Genomic DNA, 25,183 nt, shown 5'->3' with positions numbered 1-25,183 from the left:
TGTAGGGGTACAGCTAAATGAAAGAGACAAGGTCTCACTAAGTTGCCCAGGATGGCCTTAAATTTGACATCCTCCTGCCTCCACCTCCCAAGATGCTGGAATCATAAGCATATAGTACTGTGCCCAGCTCCCCAGCCCTTTATAATTTTTTATTTTGAGATAGGATTTTATTAAATTGCCAAGACTGGCCTCAAACTTGTGATCCTTAAGTTAACAATTTTTGTTAACATATCATTATCATTATGAAGCATTCGCTTGACCACAGTTAGAGGTTACAAAATATTTTCAGTGAGTTTCTGTAAAAAGTAGAATGGAACTGAAGCAAAATCAGGGTAATGTGAAAATGACTGAAGGTACATAATTACTCAGTAATCACTAAGACCAACACAGCCATATTTTCCTAGATACTAGGAGACCTCTTTTAGTGTCACCAGAAAGGATTATACTTTAAAAACAAAAAATAGAAACATACAACTTGTCCTGCTATACAAGTTTTATAAACCCATTTAACTCATATACAAATTCAGAAATTTTATCAGTTTAATATGGAAATTGTCTAAATTTCTAGGTAAGGGGAGTCAGAAGAATGGCAGTCAAATTATCACTTTCAGCAAGAAAAGCTTTTCTTCACTGCTACGCAAAAAGGAGCCATTTTAGCTTTAAGAAAAAGAAAAATGATTAGCGGTTGCCTAGCATGTGCGACTCCCTGGGTTCAGTCCCAAGTACTTCAAAAACAAAGATAAGAAAAATGAGTAAATACATACACTTGTAAACACACACAACCAAGAATGACAGAAATTATTCATCACGGGGCTGGGGATGTAGCTCAGTGGCAGAATGCTAGCATATGCTAAGTCCTGATTCAATACCTAGTATTGCAAAAACAAAAATATATAGAAATTATTCATCATTCATCAGGAGCCTGGCTTAGACTAATCTGCAGTGAGGCTTTGGGAATCCTTCTGAGAGCAGGTATTGGATCTTGACCATTTATGGGTTCCTGGCTATATTTTTCCTTTTTTGTTTTTTTTGGTCCTAGGGATTGAACCCAGGGCCTTGCACATGCTAGGCCCATGCTCTACCACAAAGCTACACCTCCAACCTGCTTATAACCCCTCATATTCACAGGCAAGCTGTACTGTAGGCTCTGAATAATGAGGCGCCAAAGTATCATGACCACATTCCTAGTATAGGGTGAGGGTTTTTTTCCAAATGAGAGTAGGGTAATGCATATATTCAATGTGTCAGATTCAAACACCTAATTTGATTGTCTTTATTTTTATTTTTTAGTTGTAGATGAACACAATACCTTTATCTTTTTTATTTTTATGTGGTACTGAGGATTGAACCCAGTGCCTCACATGTACTAGGCAAGCACTCTACCACTGAGCCACAACCCCAGCCCTGATGGGTGTTTTTTATAAATTAAAAAACAATATATTTAGTAAAATGGGAGAATCTAACTTTTTGCTTTGTTTTTTGTTACTGGGGATTGAACCCAGGGGTGTTTTATCATTGAGCTATTTCCACTGACATTTTAAAATATTTTTTTAGTTGTAGATGGACACAATACCTTTATTTTATTTTTTTTATTTTTACTTTGTGCCAGGGATTGAACCCAGGGCCTTGCACGTACTAGGCAAGTGCTCTGCCTCTGAGCCACAACACAGGCTCCTTGTATTTTTTGAGATAGTGTCTTGCTAAGTTACTGAAGGTAGGCTTGAAATGCAATCTTCCTGTTCAGTCTCCTGAGTTGCTGGGGTTACAGCCATATGCCACTGCGACCAGTAATCTGTTTTGATAAAACTCTTTAAGCAAGGAAGCCTAATTCACAATGCATCTTGGGGTTTTTTATTGTTGTTGTTTTTGTTTTTTATTTGTTTTGGGAATACAATTGTACTACTGATGCTGATTTGGCTACTCCAGGGAAAAATCACTTGCAAATATAATAGAGAAAAACCAAGGATAACATGTACTATGAAGCAAATAGGCATGGCAATATCTACAACATGGAACCACAGACAAAATATTTTCTGCATTGTGAGGAATGGGGACCCACATGTGGATTATCTACTGACAATAACTACCACCCATTTTTTTTTCTAGTACTGGGAATTGAACCTAATAAATTAAAAAATAAATTTTATGATAAATTAATAAATTAAAAAATAAAGGCATTGTATCCAACTACAACTAAAAAATAAATATTTAAAAAAAGAAAGCTAAAAATAATCAGGTTAAGTCTAAATATTTAAAAATATTTTTAAATGTCTAACACTAACAGGTTGAGCTATTTTGCCTAAATGATATACAAGTATAGCAACCACTCCTGATTTTCTCAAAAAATTTCCCTAACCCTACAAAATACTTTTTTTAATTTGAGTATAATTACTTTATTGAACCAAGAATCATCATGCAAGTTACTGCCAATGAAAAGACAACAGCATAATTTACACCTATACACTTACAGTACAGTTTACTATGATTACATATAAAGGAAGATCAGTGCATAAAAATGTGACTAGAAGGTCCACAATGTGAATAAGTAATAGCAGTCAAGAATTACAATGGGTCGTGAGCGGGGAATTGAAAAGGGGGATGTTAACATTTTGTTCCATATATCTACATTACTTCAAGCTTTCATATATAGTCACATATTACTTGCATTATTAAAAGACAAAATTTCAAGGACTGGGGTTGTAGTTCAGTGGTAGAGCACCGCTAGCATATGTGAGGCAGTGTGTTAGATCCTCAGCACCACATAAAAATAAATAAATTAAACAAAGGTATTGTGTCCATCTACAATTAAACAATTTTTTTAAAAAAGACAAAATTCCAGTACTACAAAAAACAAGCCTGACATTGATTTGCAAATATGAAAATAGGTTAAATGAAAAAAAAAAAAAAAAAGCCCTCCAGTTGTAGAAATGCATAGTTTTAGTTTGGGCTGCTACTACAACTCCGAAAAGCTCTGACCCCAAGGTTTTGGTGGGTGTAAAGCTTTGGGCAGAACCATAGTGTCTGTTGATAGGGAGGTGATAGAACCTCCCCTTTGAAACTATGGAGGCAGCTTTGAGGATACTTGACTCATTATTCCCTTGCCTTAAAAAATAAGTCACATTTGCAACCAAACAGCTCTATGTTCCTGTCCTGTAAAATCCAAAAAGTCCAAAAAACACTCCTTCATTCCACCCTGTCTTTTTTCCTTTCAGTTTTATCTGGCATTTTCCTGCATGAGTTGCTGACTAATACTATGATTCACACATACAATAATTTTCTTAGCAAATGGTAAGTCTACCACACCCTTGATGTTCTCTAATGAACTCACTTTCTTATTTTTTTTAATATGGATAGGCTGCAAATTTTCTAAATCTTTTAAGTTCTTATTCCTTTTTGCTTAATTCCATTTTCAATTCATTTTTCTCTTTTCAAATATTCCTATAAACAGTCAGAAGAAAACAATTCACTTCCTTCAATACTTTGCTAATAAATCTCTTCACCTCAATATCCAATTTTGCCAGGTACAATGGAGAACACTTGTGATGTCAATAACTCAGTAGGAGAAACACAAGTTCAAATCCAGCCTTAGCAACATGGCAAGGCCCTAAGCAACTTAGTGAGACCCTCTCTCAAAATAAAAAATGAAAAGGGCTTGGGATATAGCTCAGTGGTAAAGCACCTCTGGGTTCAATTCCCAGTACCAATAAATAAATAAATATCTAATTTTATAATTGACAAGTTCTATTTTCTATAATAGATCACAAATAATTCAGCTAAACTATTTGCTACTTTGTAACAAAGATCAACTTTTTGCATTGTCCAAAAATACACTCCTCATTTATGTCCAAGACCATATCAGACCTTACTGTATCTTTACCAAAATTATGTACTTGATTATTTATGTATTCTTTAAGATAGAAGCTTTCTCTATAACTCTGCTTTTCTGAACCTCTCCAAAATTATCTATAAGTCCACATTTCTACCCAAAGTCCCTCACAGCAACATCAATCTATTCTATCATGTACCTAAAAACTCTACAGCCTATATGCATTACCCAGTTCCAATGCCACTTCCACATGTCTTAGATATTTGTTACAATAGCATGCTAATTCTCAGTACCAATTTCTATCTCAGTTCAGGATAAAATTACAAATACCATACACTGGGCAGCTGAAACAACCATTAATCAACAAGGTATTGGCTAATTTGGTTCCTGATGGAGGCCCTCTTCCTGACTTGAAGATGGATATCTTCTTGGAATATGCACACAGGTAGAAAGAGAGATCTCTTTCATGTTTCTTCTTATAAGGGCACTATTCCTATTAGAAGGGCTCCACTATCATGACTTACCTCCCAAAAGCTCCACTTTCAAGTATCAACAAATTTGAGATTAGGGGGTTCAACATATGAATTTGGGGGTGACAATCCACATAATGTATATGTAATATGATCCCTTCTATGTAAATTAGAGATAACCTATATACATAGAAATATGCATATAAAATTTCTAGAAATATATAGCTAGTTTTCCCAGCAACAGCCACAGTATTTCCAAGTCACACATGCTCTTCCAGAACTTTTCTTTTTAAAAACTATGGAACATTTAGGGCTGGAATTGTAGCTCAGTGGTAGCACTTGCCTAGCATGTGAGAGGCACTGGGTTCAAACCTCAGCACCATATTAAAAAATAAATAAAATAAAAGTATTGTGTCCACGTACAACTAAAAATATTTTTAAAATATGGAAGCTGAGGGTAATGGCACACACCTATAATCCCAGTGACTCAGGAGACTGAGGCAGGAAGATCATAAAGTCAACCTCAGCAATTTAGCAAGGCCCTAATCAACTGAGTGAGACTGTGTCTCCAAATAAAATACAAAAAGTGGGGGATGTAGCTCAGTGGTTAAGCACCACTGGGTTCAATCCCTAGTACCAAAAATAAATAAATAAATAAATAAAAGAATACTTCACAAATTTGTGTGTCATCCTTGTGCAGAGACCATGCTAATGTTCTCTATATTTTTCCAGTTTTAGTTTACGTGCTGCTGAGGTGAACACTCTTCTAGAATCTTGCTACTCTCCATGAAGAGGTAGAATCTAGGGGCTGGAGTTGTAGCTCAGTGGTAAAGCACTTGCCTAGCATGTGTGAGGCACTGGGTTCAATTTTTAGCCCCACATATAAACAAAATAAATGTGATCATCAACTAAAAAAAAAAATAGGTAGAATCTATTTGCCTTCCTCTTGAACATGGCCAGGCTAGTGATTGCTATAACCAATAGAGCAGAAGTGCTATATATGAGTTCTCAAGGTAGGTCATAAAAAGCTGCTGCCTTGAAGAAAATACACAGAGACCATACCAACAAAAATACAGTTCTCTCCTACTAGACAAAGGTGCCATAAACTCAAATTGGAGAAAAGATAGACTTTTCAACAAATGGTGCTAGGAAAACTGCAAACCCATATGTAGTAAAATGAGACCCCTATCTCTCACCCTGCACAAAACTTAACTCTAAGTGGATCAAGGACCTAGGCATTAGACCAGAGACCCTGAACCTACTTGAAGAAAAAGTAGGCCCAAATCTTCATCATGTCAGCTCAGGAACTGAATTCCTAAATAAGAATCCTAAAAAGTAAAATTAAGAATCAATAAATGGGATTGTATCAAACTAAAAAGCTTCTTGACAGCAAAGGAAACAATCAAGAATATGAATACAGAGCCTACAGAATGGAAGAAAATCTTTGCCACCTGCACTTCAGATAGAGCATTAATCTCCAGGATATATAAAGAACTCAAAAAACTGAACACCAAAAAAACCCAAATAGCCCAATCAATAAATGGAACTGGGGCTGGGGATGTGGCTCAAGTGGTAGCACGCTCGCCTGGCATGTGTGCGACCCAGGTTCGATCCTCAGCACCACATACAAACAAAGATGTTGTGTCTGCCGAAAACTAAAAAAAAATAAATAAATATTTAAAAATTCTCTCTCTCTTTCTTTAAAATAAATAAATAAATGGAACTGAACAGACATTTCACAGAAGAAATATGAATGGTCTCAAATATATGAAAAAATGTTCAACATCACAAGCAATTACAAAAATGCAAATTAAAACTACACTGAGGGGCTGGGGTTGTGGCTCCGTGAAAAGTGCTCACCTAGCGTGGGTGAGGCACTAGTTCAATCCTCAGCATCACGTAAAAATAAATAAATAAAAATAAAGGCATTGTGTCCACCTACAACTAAAAAATAGAATATATTAAAAAAAGCTACACTGAGATTTCATCTCACTCCAGCCAGAATGGCAATTTTCAAGAATATAAGTAACAATAAATTTTGGCAAAGATGTGGGGGGGAAAGGTACACTCATACGTTGCTGGTGAGACTGTAAATTGGCACAACCACTCTGGAAAGCAGTATGGAGATTCCTCAGAAAACTTGGAATGGAACCACCATTTGACCCAGTCACCCCACTCCTCAGCTTATACCCAAAGGACTTAAAATCAGCATACTGTAGTAATGCAGCCACATCAATGTTCATAGCAGCTCAATTCACAATAGACATGCTAGGGTACCAACCTGGTGCCCTTCAACAGATGAATGGATAAAGAAAATGTGGTGTGTATATACACAATGGAATATTACTTAGCCATAAGAATGAAATTATGGCATTTGCCAGTAAGTGGATGGAAATGGAGAATAGCATGCTAAGTGAAAGAAGACAATCCCAGAAAACTAAAGACCAAATGTTTTCTCTGATATGCAGATCCTGACTCACAATGGTGGGGGAGAGTGAAAGTTCACTGGATTGGACAGAGGAGAATGGGAGAAAGGGAAGGGGGATGGGAATGGGAAAGACAGTAGAATGAATTGGACAGAATTTTCCTATGTTACATATATGAATACACTACCAGTGTTATTCCACATCCTGTATAACCACAAGAATGGGAAGTTATACTCCATGTATGTATGATATGTCAAAATGCACTCTACTGTCATGTGTATAGATATACATGTGTGTGTATAGATACACATGTATATCTATACACATGACAGTAGAATGCATTTTGACATATATACATTGAATATGTGTGTGTGTATATGTATATATATATACATATATATATATATGTATACACACACACACACACATATATAAATCCGCTGCCTTTTTTTCCCCCCTTCTTCATCTTAACTCAGGATGGATGCCTGACCTTGGAACCAAGCCACCGTACTGTGAGGAAGGTAAGCAGCTACACAGAAAGGCCATACATAGGTACTCTGGCTGACAGTACTAGTTAGGGTTTCAGCTACTCACCAGCCTCAAGTAGTAGGGAATGAGCAAGCCTTCAGATGCTTCCTGCCCTGACCCTGAGTTTTCCAGTCAAGAACAAAGATATTATACACAAACAAGTTGTGTGAATTCCATCTGCACAATTTTTAAGCTTAATAAATGGTTGTTTTATGTCCACTGTTGCTTTTTTAACTAAAACAAAAATTAATTACATGATTAAGTCTTCATAGCAACATGAAAAATTATCAGCATTATTATTAAATTGGGTGAAATAGAGATATACTGTAGTATCTAAAAACATATTTATTAAAAGGTCTGGGAAGATACAAATAAAATTCATCTAGGAAAGCAGAGAATATGCCAGTGTGAAAAAGTGTAAAGGGAGTTAAGTCTTATTTTTTAAAGAACATATCCATACATTAATTTGTTAAATAATTAAATAGCATCCAAAATTTTATTTACTTATTTATTTTGGTGATAATGATTAAACCCCAGGGTACTTAACCACTAAGCCACATCCTCAGCCCTTTTTGAGGGTATCCCTAAATTGCTGAGGACCTCACTAAGTTGCTGAGGCTGACATTGAACTTATGATCTCCTGCCTCAGTCTCACAAGCCACTGGGATAATAGGCATTCACCACTATTAATAGCTGTACAAAATTTTAAAAACACACTTAACAAAAATCTGGATACAATGTGTGCTGGGTACAGAGGTTTCATGTGAAACTTCTAGCACACATATTCTTCTTCCAGGGAAGATCCAGTAAATTTTTTTTTTCAATATTTTTTTTAGTTGTAGACGAACACAATACCTTTATTTTATTCATTTTTTATTTGGTGCTCAGGATTGAACCCAGTGCCTCGTATGTGCTAGGCAAGCGCTCTACCACTGAGCTCAGCCCCAGCCCAAAATCTTTTTTTTTTTTTTTCTTTTGTGGTGCTGGGGATTGAACCCAGGGCCTTGTGCATGCAAGGCAAGCACTCTACCAACTGAGCTATATCCCCAGCCCCAGCCCAAAATCTTTTTGTTTTTTTTCTTTTGTGGTGCTGGGGATTGAACCCAGGGCCTTGTGCATGCAAGGCAAGCACTCTACCAACTGAGCTATATCCCCAGCCCTTGCCCAAAATCTTGTGATTTATTTAAATGTAGTAGACATCAGGTATACTTCACAGGGTCATTTGGCATATAAGGAAGAATCTGAGCATGGGTCTCTCAGATCAGATGCTTACAGTACATTAATATAGAGGCAAATTTCAGTAAATTAAAGATGCAGATTTATGCTATTTGGATTAAGCGCTGAAATGTAACTCAACAATTTAAAAGAAATTAAAAAAGGAGGGTTATGTACATTCCAAATTTTAGGTTTTAAAGAGAAGATGAAAAATAATTCCAGTAATTCAAGTTCAAATGTCTACAACTGTTCTCTTTCTGGAACTTCTATCACTAATAGAAGAAATTATATATCAAGAGACAACTAGTTAAAGAGAAGAGCAGGGGAAAAAAGTAGGTAAAAAGGAAGACAGTAAACCAGAATAATTCTTCAAATGAATCTAACTGAAACAGAAATGAACTGTCTCTAGAATGTTTTCATGGTTGCAAAGAAATGGATGATTTTCTCTACCAAATGAATACTACATAAAGTAGCTACATGGATATACCTCTGATTTCTCTTTGTCCTTTTTTTCCCCTAAAGGACACCAAACAACTTAAAAGAATGATTTATGATTAGACCACAGTTTGGTGCTGGCACTATTTTTTGTATGTGGTAGTGTTCTATTAGTGTATCACTAAAACTCCAAATTTATCACTGGGTATTCTCCCCATTAAATAAAACAGAACAGCTGGTATGACAGTACATGCCTGTAATCCTAGCTCCTCAGGAGGTTGAGGAAGGAGTATGCAAGCTCGATGCCAACCTTGGCAATTTATAGACCCTGTCTCAAAAGAAAAACAGCTGAGGATGTAGCTCAATGATAGAGCACCCTTGGGTTCAATACCACAAAAGAAAAAAAAAGAATTATATGTAACATGACAAAGAGTCTGATTTTAATTAAAAGAACTCATTGTATATCTGCTCTTATTTACCTCTTTGAGTCCTTTTAGATAATATTGAACAAGCATTAAAACTCTGAAGTAATAGGCTAGGAAAGAAAAATGTCCATGATTTAACATATCCACTTAAAAAAATGTTTCTAAACATTCCTGTAATAAACATGTATCTGGAAAAATACAACTGCATTAAGACTAATCCAACACTTCTGTAATTCAATGAGAAAACTAAAATCAAAGTAAACCTTTGTCACAAGCACCCAAAAATGGGCTTTCTTTGTACTGCAGTCATGTCAGTCTTGAACTTAAAGCCCTGTTCATTTACAACATGTAATCAGAAATAATCCTATCATAAAACACAGAGATGGTCATCTGCTCTACATTTCATATTGCAGATTGATAATAAAATGAATGAAAAACAAGTTTTATTCTTTGTACTAAACTTACCTAAGAACTGATCAGGCAGCAGTGGAGCCTTAGCAGACACAAAAGTGCTTTCCTATTTTTATAAACAATGATGAGAACGATTCCTACCAATTTAGACATCAAAGGTAATAAAAGATCTTATTAAAATTTCCAGGCTTGGGCCTAGGATTGTGGCTCAGTGGTAGAATGCTTGCTTGGCATGTGTGAGGCACTGGGTTCCATCCTCAGCACCACATAAAAATAAATAAATTAAATAAAGGTATTGTGTCCATATACAACTAAAAATTTTTTTTTTTTTAATTGCCAGGCATGGTGGCACAAACCTGTAATCACAACTACCTGGGAGGCTAAGGCAGAAGGGTTGCAAAGTCAGCTTGGACAATTTAGCAAGATCCTGTCTCACAAAATAAAATTTTTTAAAAAGAGCTGGGATGTAGTTTGATGGTACAGTACTTGCCTAGCATGAGCAAGGCCCTGGGGTCAAGCCCTAGTTCCAAAAGAAAAGGGAAAAAACAAAAAAGAGTTTTATTAAAACCATTGAGGGCTGGGATTGTGGCTCAGCATTAGAGCGCTTGCCTGGCACAGGCGGGACCCGGCTTCGATCCTCAGCATTACATAAAAGTAAAATGCATATAAAAAATATAAATAAATAAAATTAAACCATTGAAAAGCTTGGTGGGTACCATGGTGTGGCAAGCCAGCCATGGGTTCTGTGTGCGCTGAGAACATTTTGAGCGCATAAAGTGCTCTGGACTCATGATGCTGCTCTGTCTGGGCTCTGCACGTAGGTGTCCCTTTAGCTTGCTCTGCCTTTGATCATCACATAGCCCATGAGATGGACGTGACCTTCCAAGATGTTCACAAGAAAGACATCAGGAAGCTAGACTTAACCCCCTGAAACCTGACCCCTTGCCTCATTTGAATGGCTTCTCCCTAATAAACCCAGGTTCAAAGTGTGTTCCTTCTCTTTCTTGCCTGCCTTACCCCTCTTGTGAGAGCTGTGGCTGAGGATCGGTCACTGAACACAAAGAAAAGGTACTTTCTGTGTCTATGTCCTTATTTAGTCCCCAAATTCACTTGGAGTGACCCTGACTAGTTTAGTTGTGTGTTACAACACCATGGTACACATGTGTAATCCTAGCTAAATAAATCATTTATATTTACTCATTTTCAGTAAAAAAAAAAAAAACTTCTGTAATTATTAATTTTATGTGTAATTGTACTATTATAATGCCTTTGAAGCAGATTATGAAATGTTTATTTCATTTAAATAGGTAAGGCATTCACGCATTCACATGGTTCTAAAATGGAAAAACTCAATGTCTCTCTCAGTATCCTATTCCTTATCCTCATCCTCACATATGTCCCCACCCCCTGATCACCTATGCACTAACTTATAAGGTGCTAGAAGAGCAGAACGTGATACTCAAGGAATAGTTCAGGGCCTACAATGAAACTTCTAGCACTGAATGTGCATCTGCCACTCTCTAGTCAGCTTCAGAACCTGGAATAATAACTTCATCTCTGTACCTCAGTTTCCTCAGCTATAAAGGAAATCCTAATACTTGCATCAAGTCTTTTCGTGGGTTAGGCTCCTTTAAGACCTTCCCTATAATAACCACTGTCTGAGGTACAGTCCTTTTGACCTTTTTTAAAAATACATTTACAAACATACTATACAAACATCTCAAAGACATTTCTATGACTTTTATGAGCATTTCCAAAATCTAAAATCAGTTTCCCTTTATACTCACAATAGTGTTTACATTGTTGTTCAAGAAATAACAGTTCAGCTGGGTGTGGTGGTTCACACCTATAATCCCAGCATCTCAGGAGGCTGAGGCAGAAGAATCTCAAGTTCAAAGCCAGTCTTAGTAATTTTGTGGGGCCCCAAGCAACTTAGTGAGACCCTGTCTCAAAATTAAAAAATAAAAAACAGGTTGGGGGTGTGGCTCAGTGGTTGAACACCCCTGGGTTCAATCCCCAGTACCCCTATCCCCAATTTTTTTAAAGTATCTATTTCATCTTATCTTCTAGAATAGATACACACCTGAGTACATAGTGTCTCTCTTACTTTTTTAAACTTCTCTGCATATTAATGAAGGATATGTCATATACAAATAGCTTCCCTAATCAAGAAAGCATGTAAGCAAGCTAGAGTGCCTCTATGCTCTCAAGCAGGGAAGACTCATTCTAAGGCTTTATAGTACATTTCATTCCTGAACCAGTTCCTTTTTTTGCAGTACTGGAGATTGAACTCAGGAACAGAGCTACATATCCAGCCTTTTTTATTTTTTGAAACAGAAAGTCCAGTGGGGCTTCAAACTTGTGATCATCCTGCCTGCCTCCAAAGTTGCTGGGATTACAAGTCTATGCCACCACACCCAGTTTGCATTCTTTCTTTTCCTTTCTACTTTAGAAACACTTCAGAGGTTTGTGGTTAGTTACCCTGGCTTCCCTTTTGGTCCTTAACATCCATGCATCCATCTTGATGCCTTATCTCTACCTTTTTTTTGGGGGGTGGTGGTGGTGGTGAATACTGAAAATCAAACCCAGGGTGCTTACTAGTGAACTATATATATCCCCAATGTTCTTTAATTTTTTAAAAAAGACATTCTAAGTTATTAAGGCTGGCCTTGAACTTGTGATTCTCCTGCCTCAGCCTCCCAAGTCACTGGGATTACAGGTATACCCCACTGCATCCTGCTTATCTTCTACTCCAGAAAAAAACAAGGCAGTCAAAACTGTTAGAACAAAGTAAGCAAGGGAGAAGGTTAGGGTGGAAGGGGACAGATCATGTAGGCACATGTAAATTTTGCCTTTCCACTCTGAGTGTCATGGAAACTACTTTGGAGCAAAGTAGGAATATTATTTGATTTATCTGAAATCAATCATTTCAGCTCCAGTGGTGTGGTGAAACTAAACTTGAATAGGTAAAGTATGGCAAGATGTTAGAAGCAAGGAGATCCAAAAGGAGGGTAACAGCTGTAATCCAGGCAAAAATGACTATGGATTAGACTAGGATATTACACTGGAGGTGTAAGAAATTGCTGGATTCTGGATATATTTTTAATGTTGAGCCAAAAAGATTTATTTCTGTCTCAGATGTGGGGTTGAAAGAACAGTAAAATACAACCCAAAAGTTGCTTCTTTGAGCAACCAAAATAAAGAAGTATTTAGGGAAAACTGAAAAATGTAAGGTTGGGAAGAAGACAATAAGTTTGGTTACATATGAGTTTAAGATGTCTATCAGTTATCCAAATGGCTATAATGCATCAACAACAATTGTTTATACAAAAGTGGCATCTAGTAGCAGCAGCATCTTGGCTGGATTAGTACTAAGAACATGTGTTTGGATTCTGTTCAGAGCACTTACCCTCCCTTTCATCCTCCCTATTCAGGTTCATCAATGTGAGTCACATCCATACATCCTTTCTTTCCTTCTTTCCTTCCTTTATTTCTGGTACTGGGGTTTAAACCCAGAGACACTCTACTTCTGAGTTTCACCTCCAGACCTTTACTGAGACAGGATCTCACTAAATTGCCAAGAGTGGTGTGTGCTGCTCCACCTGGCAATAACTTTTTTTAAAAAAAAAATTTATTTTTGGTTACAATTGGACACAATACCTTTATTTTATTTATCTATTTTTATGTGGTACTGAGGGCCTTGCACATTAAGCAAGTACTCTACCGCTGAGTCACAACCCCAGCCCCATGCACCTGTGGCAATATCTTAATAAAAATCTTTTCTGTTTAAATCAGCCAGAACTTCTTAACTGTCATCATTACTAAATCAGGAAAAGAAGTTAAACTGTGAATTAATATAGCTTTTAAGTATTTAAATTGAGGTGCGAACTGCGCGCAGGAGTAGATCCACTGGAATGTTTTACAAATCAGTGTGTCATCCTTGCTCAAGAGCCATTCTTCTCTGTATCATTCCAGTTTTAATATATGTACTGCCACAGCAAGCAAAAATACATATTTATTCTTTTTTTGGTACTAAGGATTGAACCCAGGGGCACTTAACCACTGAGCCACATACCCAACCCCTTTTTTTTTTTTTTAAAGAGAGAGGAGGGGGGGAGAGAGAGAGAGAGAGAGAGAGAGAGAATTTATTTATTTATTTATTTATTTTAGTTCTCGGCAGACACAACATCTTTGTTTGTATGTGGTGCTGAGGATCGAACCCGGGCCGCACGCATGCCAGGCAAGCGCGCTACCGCTTGAGCCACATCCCCAGCCCTACCCAACCCTTTTTGAGACAGGGTCTCACTAACTTGCTGAGGCTGACTTTGAACTTGTGATCCTCCTGCCTCAGCTTCCTGAACATCTGGCATTACAGGTATGCACCACCACACCTGGCTTTTTTTTTTTTTCCTGAGATGAAATCTTACTATGTTGCCCAGGCTGTCCTTGAACACAGGATCCTTCCACTTCAGCCTCCTGAGTGGCTGGGATTATGGATGTGTGCCATTGTGCATAGCTAATTATAACTTTATTAAAAAGCACATGAAAAACACATAACCACTGGGCATGGTGGCAGCCACCTATAATCCCAGCAGCTCAGGAAGCTGAGGCAGGGGCTCAGTGGTAGAGTGCTTGTCTTGTATGTGTGAGGTCCTGGGTTTGATCCTCAGCATCACAAAAAAATAAATAAATAAAAATAAATATATTGTGTCCACTTATAACTAAAAAATATTTTAAAAAAATAAATAAAATAAATTCAAAGCCAGCCTCAGCAACTTAGGGAGAGCCTAAGCAACTCAGTGAGACTCTGTCTCAAAAATTTAAAAGGGCTGGGGATGTGGCTCAGTGGTTAAACACCCCTGGGTTCAATCACCAGTACAAAATAAATAAATAAATAAATAAATAAAAGGAATTTATAACAGACTTATGAATAGTTCTATTTGCTTTAGTATTATTTATAGTAGTATATATTCTATTATTTATGAAAAAGAGCTAATTGTTAAATCCTAACTGCAAAGCCCATCTATTTCCACAAAACAGACAAATATAAATCACAGTCCAGTATGCAACTAACCAACCACACACAACCACTAAGATCTTCAAGTTTCCCCAGGTTTACACAAGTTATTAGCACTTTAAATCCTTAGAAACTGATGAAACAATGGGCTACAAGAAAATCTGATTTTATTACATGAGATTAAAAAATAAAAATTCCAAATTAATACTGAGATATTACTTTATTACAAGAATAAATCAATGTCCATTTTTAGAAAATGAGGCTAAACTGCTGTTCTGTAATTATATTATAACATAAGTTTCCTGAGAACACAATTTTTTTTTGGTAATTGTAATTAATAAAGAAAAACATGATACATGGCACTGAATTCAATACCCAGCAACACGCGCGCGCGCGCACACACACGCGCACACACACACACACACACACACACACACACACACAAACTTATCCTCAGATAACTTACATTTAAAATACAGGGGGAATTAACTTAGAATTCCATATATCTATCAGATCATAGGCGCTCAGAAAAAAGGTTCTCTGAGGGCCGTGTGTGGTAGTGTATCCCTGTAATCCCAGGAGCTTGGGAGGCTGAGACAGGCAGATCAAGAGTTCAAAGCCAGCCTCAGCAAGGACGAGGCACTAAGCAACTCAGTGAGAACCTGTCTCTAAATAAATTATAAAATAGGGCTGGGGATGGGCTTAGTGGTCAAGTGCCCCCAATTTCAATCCTTGGTACCAAAAAAAGAAAAGAAAAAAGGTCCTCTGAAGTAGTAGAAGATAATGGAATCTGAGATGTAGAAAAGCCTATTGTATGATAAAAAAAAAATACTAATGGTGTTAAATGGATAGTTTTTGTTAAATAACCTTTTCCTGATAAGATATATATATATATATATATATATATATATATATATATATATATATATATATATGTATAATCACAGGAAACTACAAAAGAGAATTCCTACCCCATCTCATATATGTATTTTCTGAAATTAAACATTCTTTAAAGACATCATCATTTTTAGTAAACAGTAACTTAAGATTCCATCACATGCATATGCCATGATCTAACCGATGCCCTACTGATAGGCATTTAGTTTATAATTTTTAACTACCGTAAATACTTCTAAAGTAAACAACAGTAGTATACACAAATCAGTGAATTTACAAATTTAAAGACCTCATTTAAACCAAGTGTGATGGCACACGCCTATAATCCCAGAGACTCCAGAGACTGAGGCAGGAGGATCCCAAATTCAAGGTCAGCCTTTGCAACTTAGTGAGGCTCTGTCTCAAAATAAAAAATAAAAAAAGCACTGGAGGTGTAGTTCAATGGTAAAGCACCCTGGAGTTAATCACCAATATCAAAAAAAAAAAAAAAAAAAAAAAAAGGAAGCATGAGAAGCTGGAGTAAAATAAAGGAAAGGACATCATAAAGAACCATTCAGGGCTATAGCTATAGCTCAGTGGTAGAGCTCTTGCTTAGCATGTGTGAGGCTCTGGGTTTGATCCTTAGCACCACATGAAGATAAGTAAATAAAATAAAGGTGTTGTGTCCATCTACAACTAAATATATATATATATATTAAAAAAAAGAACCAATTATACAAATTAATAGACAAGCAAAAGGAAGTCTAGTAAACAAACAATGGGAGAAAGAGAACAGGAGAGATGGAACAGCAGAAGATCATGAACAGGAACTGAATTCCATGCACGTTTGAGTTTGTTGGGATGAACCCAACATACTATGTATAACTATAAAGCTCTAGTAAAAGAAGACTATCTTTAGTAAGTGTCTTATACCAAAATAAATAACAAATGCATAAAAAATGTAAATGTAAAACTTAAAATGTACATACCATAATTAAAGAGAAATGTCACATTAAAATATACATTAAGGGCTGGGGCTGTAGCTCAGCGGCAGAGCACTTGCCTAGCATGGGTGAGGCACTGGTTTGTTCCTCAGCACCACATAAAAATAAACAAATAGAAAAAAAGAATTCTGTCTATCTACAACTACAAAATTTTTTAAATATACATTAAATAAAAACTAAAAGTGAGATTCAATTTGAAGAAATGTTTATCAAACTCAATCAGCAGGTTTTCTTACTGAATCAAAGTAGTTTCTCTTTCTCTTTGGAATCTTTTGTTATCACCACATTATACATGAAACACCTTCCATAGACTAAAGAATGTAAACTTTTAGGGCTGGGATATAGCTCAGTTGGTAAAGTGCCTGCCTCACATGCACTAAATTGCCAAGGTTGTCTTCAAACTTGCAATCCTCCTGCCTCAGCCTCCCAAATCATTGGGATTACAGGCATGCACCTCCACACCCAGCATATTTTTTGTTATTAATATCAGTGTTTTGAAATTTTTGCCTTATATTTGATTAAATTTAGACTTGAGGGGATAGGGGTATAGCTCAGTTGCTTATTAGGCAATAGGCCCTGGGTTTGATTCTCAGCATTGCAAAAAAAAAAAAAAAAAAAAAACCAAACCTCAGTTTTTTACTTTATAAACAAACAGGAGAAAATATCTTTTAAGAATATTTTTTCCTGGTTCAGGTATGATGATATGCACCTATAATGCTACTGGAAAGACTGAGTGAGATGGGAGGTTCAAATTTAAGACCAACTTGAGCAACACAGCCAGACCCAGTATAAGAAAAAAAAAACTCTCTCCTAGGACCCATGTATTTTCACATCCATTTATCAGAGATTGACATTCCCATTATATTTCTATACCTTCAAGAGTCTAATTTTGGGGAATAAAGGGAAAGAGGGTTGGGACTAGGAAAAACAGCAGTATGTTCATATATGAATACTCAACCAGTGTAATTCCATAACCTGTACAACCACAAGAATGGGAAGTTATACTCCATATATGCATAATATGTCAAAACACATTCTGTCATGTATAAAAAGAATAAAAAGTTTTAAAAGAGTCTAATTTCATTTATAAGTATATACTTTATTCACTCTTAAGGATCAAAAGTGATAGTACATGCTAATTCTACAAAAAGCATAATTCTAATCACTATATAAAGAAACACTGAATTGATAGAAAATCTACTTATTATCAACAATTTATTTGAACAAATGTTCCTACCTGCTTTAAGTGGCCCATGAGAATATATACACCTATATAAAACTGTTTTAAAAACAACCAACTGGCTGGGCACAATGGCACACACCTGTAACCCCAGCATCTTGGGAGGCTGTGGCAAGGAGGATCATGAGTTCAAAGTCAGACTCAACAACTTGCTAGAGGCACTTAGTAAATCAGTGAGACCCTGTCTCTGAATAAAACACAAAAAAGGGATGGAGATGTGGCTCAATGGTTAAGTGTCCCTGGGTTCAATCCTTCGTATCAAAAAATAATAATAGGGCTGGGGATGTGGCTCAAGTGGTAGCACGCTCGCCTGGCATGCGTGCGGCCCGGGTTCGATCCTCAGAACCACATACAAACAAAGATGTTGTGTCCGCCAAAAACTAAAAAATAAATATTAAAAAATTCTCTCTTTCTCTCTCCCTCTCTTTTTAAAAAAAATAATAAAAAAATAAATAAAACAAAACAACTGTTATAATAGTAATGAATATATACTTTGGGCTGGGTGTATAGCCCAGTGGCAGATACTTGCTGAGCATAGGCAAGGCCCTGGCTTGATCCCTAGTACCACACACATAATACAAATCCATAACAGGAACTGTGGCTTTTGCCTACATCTTAGCAGGCAAAGAAGTTCTATGAAACTAAAAATAATTGTATGCTATACAGCAACAAAGGCTGTACATGTTTATTTACCTATGATAGCTAATTTCACCAACATAAACCTATATAAATAAAGGTAATAATGGAAAGAACTGCTCTAATTAAGAGCTTTAATTGTTTTAATTCAATCCACTATGGAATTTCAATTATGAAATACTTTTTTAGTGCTCATCAGATGAAAACTTCCAATAACCAATATTCTCACAAAAACAGAATAGGAGGGGCTGGGGATGTGGCTCAGTGGTAGAGTATTTGCTAGTAGGTGTGAAGCCCTAGGTTAAATTCTAGCACCACAAAAATAAATTAAGTAAAACTATGGAATCAACTCAAAAAAAAAAAAAAAAAACACAAACAAACAAATACAGATTGTTCTGAATGGGACTGTCCTGATTATCTCACCAGATTGATCAGCCTTCTCATCGCATGTTCATGAGAGCAAACACATTCACAGGGATCGAATCCACCTTCTGCCATGATTACCCAGCTTGATTTTACTTGACTGTTTAAATCTAGGAGGAAGGAAAAAATAGTATAAGACTAATATTCAGTTACTCATTCTTTTGAGCATTAAAAAATTCATTGTATAGATTCATAATAGATTTAATTATATAATTCATATTTATTAATGACCTACATCTGTGTACTTATTGCTAATTTTATAAGATTATGAATTTATCATATGAATTATGAATCTATACAAGTGAATTTTACTTGCCATCAGACCAATTTCCTAAAAAGCAAACATGTTCAGATGCTTTTAAACTGGGCCCACTTAGGATGATAGTGCCTCTTCTGAATTACTTTTTTATCTTTTATTAGTTCCAGTAATCAAAATTTAAAGCAACCTTTACCTCATCAAGAAAGTAGTCTGAAAGAAAAAAAATTAAGGTATCTTTATTAATACCAAGTTTGTTTGTTTTTGGTGCCAGGGACTGAACCCAAGGGTGCTTAACCACTGAGCCACATTGCCAGCCCCTGTTTAAAATATTTTATTTAGGGACAGAGTCTGCTAAGTTGCTTGAGGCATTGCTAAGTTGCTAAGGCTGGCTTTGAACTCATAATTCTCCTGCCTTAGCTTCCAGAGCTGCTGGGATTATAGGCATGTGCTACCACACCCAGCTGATACCAAGGTTTACAGAAGGAAATTAATAATGATAGTTAGGATATAGCTAGGTTGATTCTGAAAAACAGAGAGGCCGAGATGGAGTACTAGCAACCAGATTTAACCTTCTCTTTAAAGCAATTTTTGAAAACTGAATAAATGAATAGTGGTTTTAAAACCTCTGAACATCAGGCAATAAAGATGACAAGATTCCTGAGAGATGGGAGAACAAATGAGATGAGTGCAATGACTGATTCAGTTTAGTGCTTGGAGGAGTTTTTTAGGCAAAGTACAGGGAGAGGAAATGATCTGAAATAAGACCAAAGAAGTTAGGAGGAGGCCAGGCCACACAGAGTCTTTCAGGCCTTGTTGGGGATTATGTCTTTACCCAAAGAGCAATGCAAAACCCATAGTTTTATCCTGGCACACTTTGAAAAGATCATTTGGCTGCAATATGGAAAACTGAGAGAAGTCTGACTAGATAAAGGGAACCTAGTTAAAATGCTCTTCCAATAGGACATTGATAATGGTGCATGTTGTAGAAATATATAGATTTTGATGACAGCATATAAAATCACTGGGAAGAAAACAAAGTATTCCATAAACTGTGTTCAGATAATTGGCTCTCCCACTATCCTCATTCTTTAATCTAAAATAAATTTTAGAATCCATGAGTGATTTAACTTTTTAAAATGAAGTCACACATAGAAATAGTCAAATAAAAAAAGGATCAGTATAATGTCCACAAACTAACCCACACATACAACTGCAAGAAAATGACTAGGGTACACACAGAAGGATAAAAAGGTAAGAAACCGTAAAGGAACATATCTATTTTAACAATCAAAAACAGTAAATAAGGTGCAGGAGCTGTGACTTGGCAGTAGCCCACTTGCCTGGTATGTGTGAGGCACTGGGTTTAATTCTCAGCACCACATATAAATAAATAAATAAAGGTCTATGAACAACTTAAAATGTGTGTGTGTGCATACATATTCACACACATATGCGTGTGTGTACATACATACACACACATATACAAAAATAGTAAATAATAAACAAAATACACTATAAAATGAAAAGACAAACTTAGAAAAAACATCTACATTATATATCAGGGCTAATATTTTCATACTGAAAAATCAATATGAAAATAGCAACCTAACAGAAAAATAGGCAAAGACCATGTTCACAGAAAAATACAGCCAATAAGCAAACACAAAAGAAATGTAAATCAAAACAGTGCCATTTTTACCTATAAGAAGATTGATGACACATGATTATAATTCCGTCTACTTGAGATGCTAAGGCAAGAGAATCACAAGTTCAAGGTCAGCCTGGGCAATTTAACCAGACTATCTAAAAAATAAGAATAAAAAGATCTAGGGATGTAACTTGCCTAACAAGCACAAAGCTCTGGGTTCAACTCCCATTACCACACAAAGAGAAAGACTGGTAAAATTAATTTGGACATTCATATCAAAATACATATCAAATTTGGTGGCAGGGGTAGGGTGAGTGATTGCTGGGATTGAACCCAGAGCTGTGTGCTCTACTACTGAGCTACACCTCTAGTCCCCCAAAATGCAAAAATTTTTATAAGAATGTTCACTAGAATATCATAAGAGGAAAAAAAGGTTATGCAAAGTGTCTATCAGGGTTGTTCTGATGAAATAAATGATAGTATATGAAATCCTATACAGGTGTTGGAAAGAATTAGATTTTATGTGGTGATTTGGGGAAATATCTAAGTTGCAAAACTATCAGGGCAAATCTACCTTCCATCTAAAACCTGTTTGTCAGAGCTAAATAGAAGGGAGGTAGAGCCTAAACTGGAGAGCCTTGCCTTCCAGAAGCTAGGAAATACAATATACAAATGTGATTAATTCATGTTTTTGTCTAAGACTATTCTGTCCCTTTTCAGTTTTTTTTTTTTTTTGGTACCAGAGATTGAATCCATGGGCTCTGAGCTACAATCTCAGCCCCTCTTATTTTGAGACAGGGTCCTGCTAAATTGCTGAGGTCTCAGTAAGTTACTGAGGCTGGCTTTGAACTTGCAATCCTCCTGCCTTAGCCTCCTGAGTCTCTGAGATTACAGACATACACCACCATGCCCAGCCTCTCATATCTTTAAAATTGATTAGCTTTCGAGCTGGGGTTATGACTCAGTAGTGGAGTGCTGGCCTAGCATGCTTGAGACACTGAGTTCAATCCTCAGCACCACATAAATGTAAAATAAAAGATACTGTGTCTACTTAAAACTAAAAAATAAATGTTAAAAAAAATTGACTAGCTTTCATGTTAGTGAACTGTGCACATACAACACAGAAAGCTCTCAAAGTAAATATAATCTACCTTGATGGGTAGATAAAATTCACCCTTGAAATTTCTCAGTAGGGTAGAGACTGCTGACATGGATATAATCAAGCGGAGACTAACATTGGTCCTTAGTCCTCCATATCTGTAAACCCCCAGACCAATGGTATTGGTTAAAATTAAAAGAAATTTTACTAAGATTTTAAAAAAAAATAAATGCAATTACAAAATGCTGAATACCTTCCCAGTTCCAAAGCCTCCGAGCATGGAAATTTTAAGAAAGCACTAGAATGATTTTGCTAAAGAAAAAAATGGGCTGAGGTGGTGGCTCAGTGGTAGAGTGCTTGCCTAGCATGTATGAGGCACTGGGTTAGATCCTCGCCAGCACATAAAATCAAACTAATATGTATCCACCTAAAAGTAAAGATACATAAATAAATAAATATTTTTAAAAAAGAAAGAAAGAAATGTTTAGCCAGGCACAGTGTAACACTCCTGTAATCCAGCAGTTTAGGAGGCTGAGGCAGAATATCTCAAGTTCAAAGCTAGCCCCATATGTATATATGTGACTGCATGACCAATGTGATTCTGCAACCAGTACACTCAGAAAAATGAGAAATTATACCCCATCTGATTCAAATGTATGACATGTCAAGATCATTGTATTGTCATGTGTATCTAATTAAAACAAATTAAAAAAATAGAAAAAAAAGCGCTAGCCCCAGCAATTTAGCAAGGCTCTAAGCAACTCAGTGAGACCCCCATCTCAAAATAAAATTTTAAGAAAGGGCTGGGGATATGGTTAAGTGCCCCTGGGTTTAATCCACATAAAAATAAAAAAAATAAAGGCATTGTGTTCATCTACAACTAAAAATATATTTTTTAAAAAATAATATATATATTTTTAGGCCAGGCATGGTGGTGCATGCTGTAATCCCAGTGGCTGGGGAAGTGGACGTAGGAGGTGGAGGCAGGAGGATCACGAGTTCAAAACCAGCCTCAGAATTTAGCAAGGCACTAAACAACTCAGTGAGACCCTATCTCTAATAAAATACAAAATAGGGCTAGGGATGTAGCTCAGTGGTCGAATGCCCCTGAATTCAATCCCTGGTATCCGCCTCCCCACCAAAAAAATTTTATATATTTTATATATATATATATATATATATATATATATATTAATTGGGATGTGGCTCAGGTAAGATTCCTGGTACATACACACAAAAAAACAAGGCTCTATCTCACTTTAAATGGCTATATAATACTCTAAAACATGAATAAATAAAATATAAAATAACTTAAGCACTCCTTCATTGGAGACTAAGTATTTATGGCATTTTCAATTTTTAAAAAATATTGCAACAACCATCTTTGTACCTATATTTTGGAAGCTGAAAAAGAAATCTCCAGATTTAAAGGAATGCATAAAAAGGCTTTACCATTTTATTTTTGTGGCTCTGGGGAAAGAACCCAGAACCTTGTATATGATGCTAGACAAGCACTGTACCAATAAACTACACATAATCCATCCCTAGTTAAACAATTCTACCAACAGTACATAGTACATATTACAAATTATAGAGTACAACTACAGATTACTAATTATATAGTAGTATGTAGATATAATCAATTTTTAAAACTCTGTCAGTATGTCAGGCTCAAAGAGTATCCCTGTTTTTATTTCCCAATTTTAACAAAACTGAATGAGCATTTTTTCAAGTTTACCAGGATTTATATATCTTCCTGTTCAAATTTGTTTTTCTCTTACTGATATTGGGAATACTTTATATTACTGGCTTTTTTTTAAAACCAGGAATTGAATCCAGAAGCACTTAACCACTGAGCCACACACCCAATCCTTTTTATTTTTTGAGACTGGGTCTAAGTTGCTTAGGGCCTTTCTAAGCTATTGTGGCTGGCTCCAAACTTGTTAATTCTCCTATCTAAGACTCCTACATCACTAGGAATACAAGCAGGAGCTACCAAGCCTGGCAATATCTTCAATTTTTAAAAAAATTACAATGTAAAAGCTCCTTAAAAGGATATATCCCATATGGGTGTGGAGGCTCATGCCTGTAATCCCAGTTCTTCTAGAGGCAAAAGCAAAAGGATCAAAAAATTTGAGGCCAGCCTGTATGGCTTAACAAGACCCTGTCTCAAAAAATAAAAGTTAAAAAAGAGCTGGGAATATAAGTCAGTATAGAATGCTTGCCTAGCATGCCAAGGCCCTGGGTTCAGTCCTTCTTCTTCTTCTTCTTCTTCTTCTTCTTCTTCTCTCTCTCTCTCTCTCTCTCTCTCTCTCTCACACACACACACACACACACACACACACACACACACACACACACAGATACATACCAACCAGGTAACCAGGTATTTTTTCATCAATACAACTAATGTGAACTCACATTCGCTGACCATCATATAAACACTTTCCTCCCTAAATATTTAATAGACTTGGAAGACATTTTTCATTATATATCAAATAAAGAGCCTCAGCCCCTCATAGCCACAAAAAATCATCTCTGAAAAAGGAAAAAAGCTGAAGGAGATTGTCAAAAGAAACCCTTCCCCCAGATAATGAAAACCCAAGGTTTATTATCATCCTTTAATTCCTTTAACATAACTCTGGAAGATACTGGCATATTTATTCAAAGAATAAAGCAAATTAAAATAAACAAGGTAAGGTGTCACATGCCTGTAATCCCAGCTACTTGGGAGGCTAAGGCAGGAGTATCACAAATTTATCAAGCCCATGTAATAAAATAAAAAGGACTGGGATGTAGCTTAGTGGTAGAGTTCTTGTCTAGCATGCATTGGCCCTGGATTTGATCCCCAGTACTGCAAAATAAATAAGTAAACCCTTCCCAAATATTTCTTCAAAAACATTGCTTTCAGTGCTAGGGATTAAACCCAGAGCCCTTTGCCCATGCTAGGCAAGTGTTCTACCATTTAATTACCTCCTCAACCCAATTTCATGTTATTATGTTATTTTCAGTTTCTATCTTGAATTTGAACTATTTTTCTATGATTTATAGTTTCATTAACTTGTTAACAGTCTGAAATGATAGTTATTTTAGTAGAAAAATATGTGAAAACAGAATTTTAATTTCACTTTGAAGACAAAGAAAAGCAAATAATCTACAAAAAATTCTCAATCTTATTGTAATAATAGTAGATTAAAAGCCAATAATAGAGGCTAGAATTGTGGCTCAGCGGTAGAGCGCTCACC

General features: G+C 36.2%; 1 protein-coding gene and 2 non-coding genes across 4 annotated transcripts in view; all 3 read right to left on the bottom strand.

Moving 5' to 3' along the window:
* Smim14 (small integral membrane protein 14) overlaps positions 1-25,183 on the bottom strand; it is a 67,769-nt gene that overhangs the window by 22,217 nt on the left and 20,369 nt on the right. For both annotated transcript variants that reach the window (XM_026387257.2, XM_026387255.2), the window contains one exon: positions 18,933-19,042. In XM_026387257.2, the coding sequence (XP_026243042.1) occupies positions 18,933-19,007 (75 nt within the window). In that variant the 5' untranslated portion in view covers positions 19,008-19,042. The remainder of the gene's footprint in view (positions 1-18,932; positions 19,043-25,183) is intronic.
* LOC113182029 (U6 spliceosomal RNA) lies at positions 4,952-5,058 on the bottom strand. Its single transcript, XR_003300664.1, has one exon. It is a non-coding gene; the product is annotated as a U6 spliceosomal RNA (small nuclear RNA).
* On the bottom strand, positions 13,640-13,747 carry LOC113181981 (U6 spliceosomal RNA). The gene has a single exon (XR_003300652.2). It is a non-coding gene; the product is annotated as a U6 spliceosomal RNA (small nuclear RNA).

Source organism: Urocitellus parryii, chromosome 10 (genome assembly GCF_045843805.1).
Source record: "Urocitellus parryii isolate mUroPar1 chromosome 10, mUroPar1.hap1, whole genome shotgun sequence".
In the NCBI taxonomy this organism is placed as follows: domain Eukaryota; kingdom Metazoa; phylum Chordata; class Mammalia; order Rodentia; family Sciuridae; genus Urocitellus; species Urocitellus parryii.
Note: the sequence above shows the minus strand (reverse complement) of the source record. Positions and strands in the feature narration are given on the sequence as shown.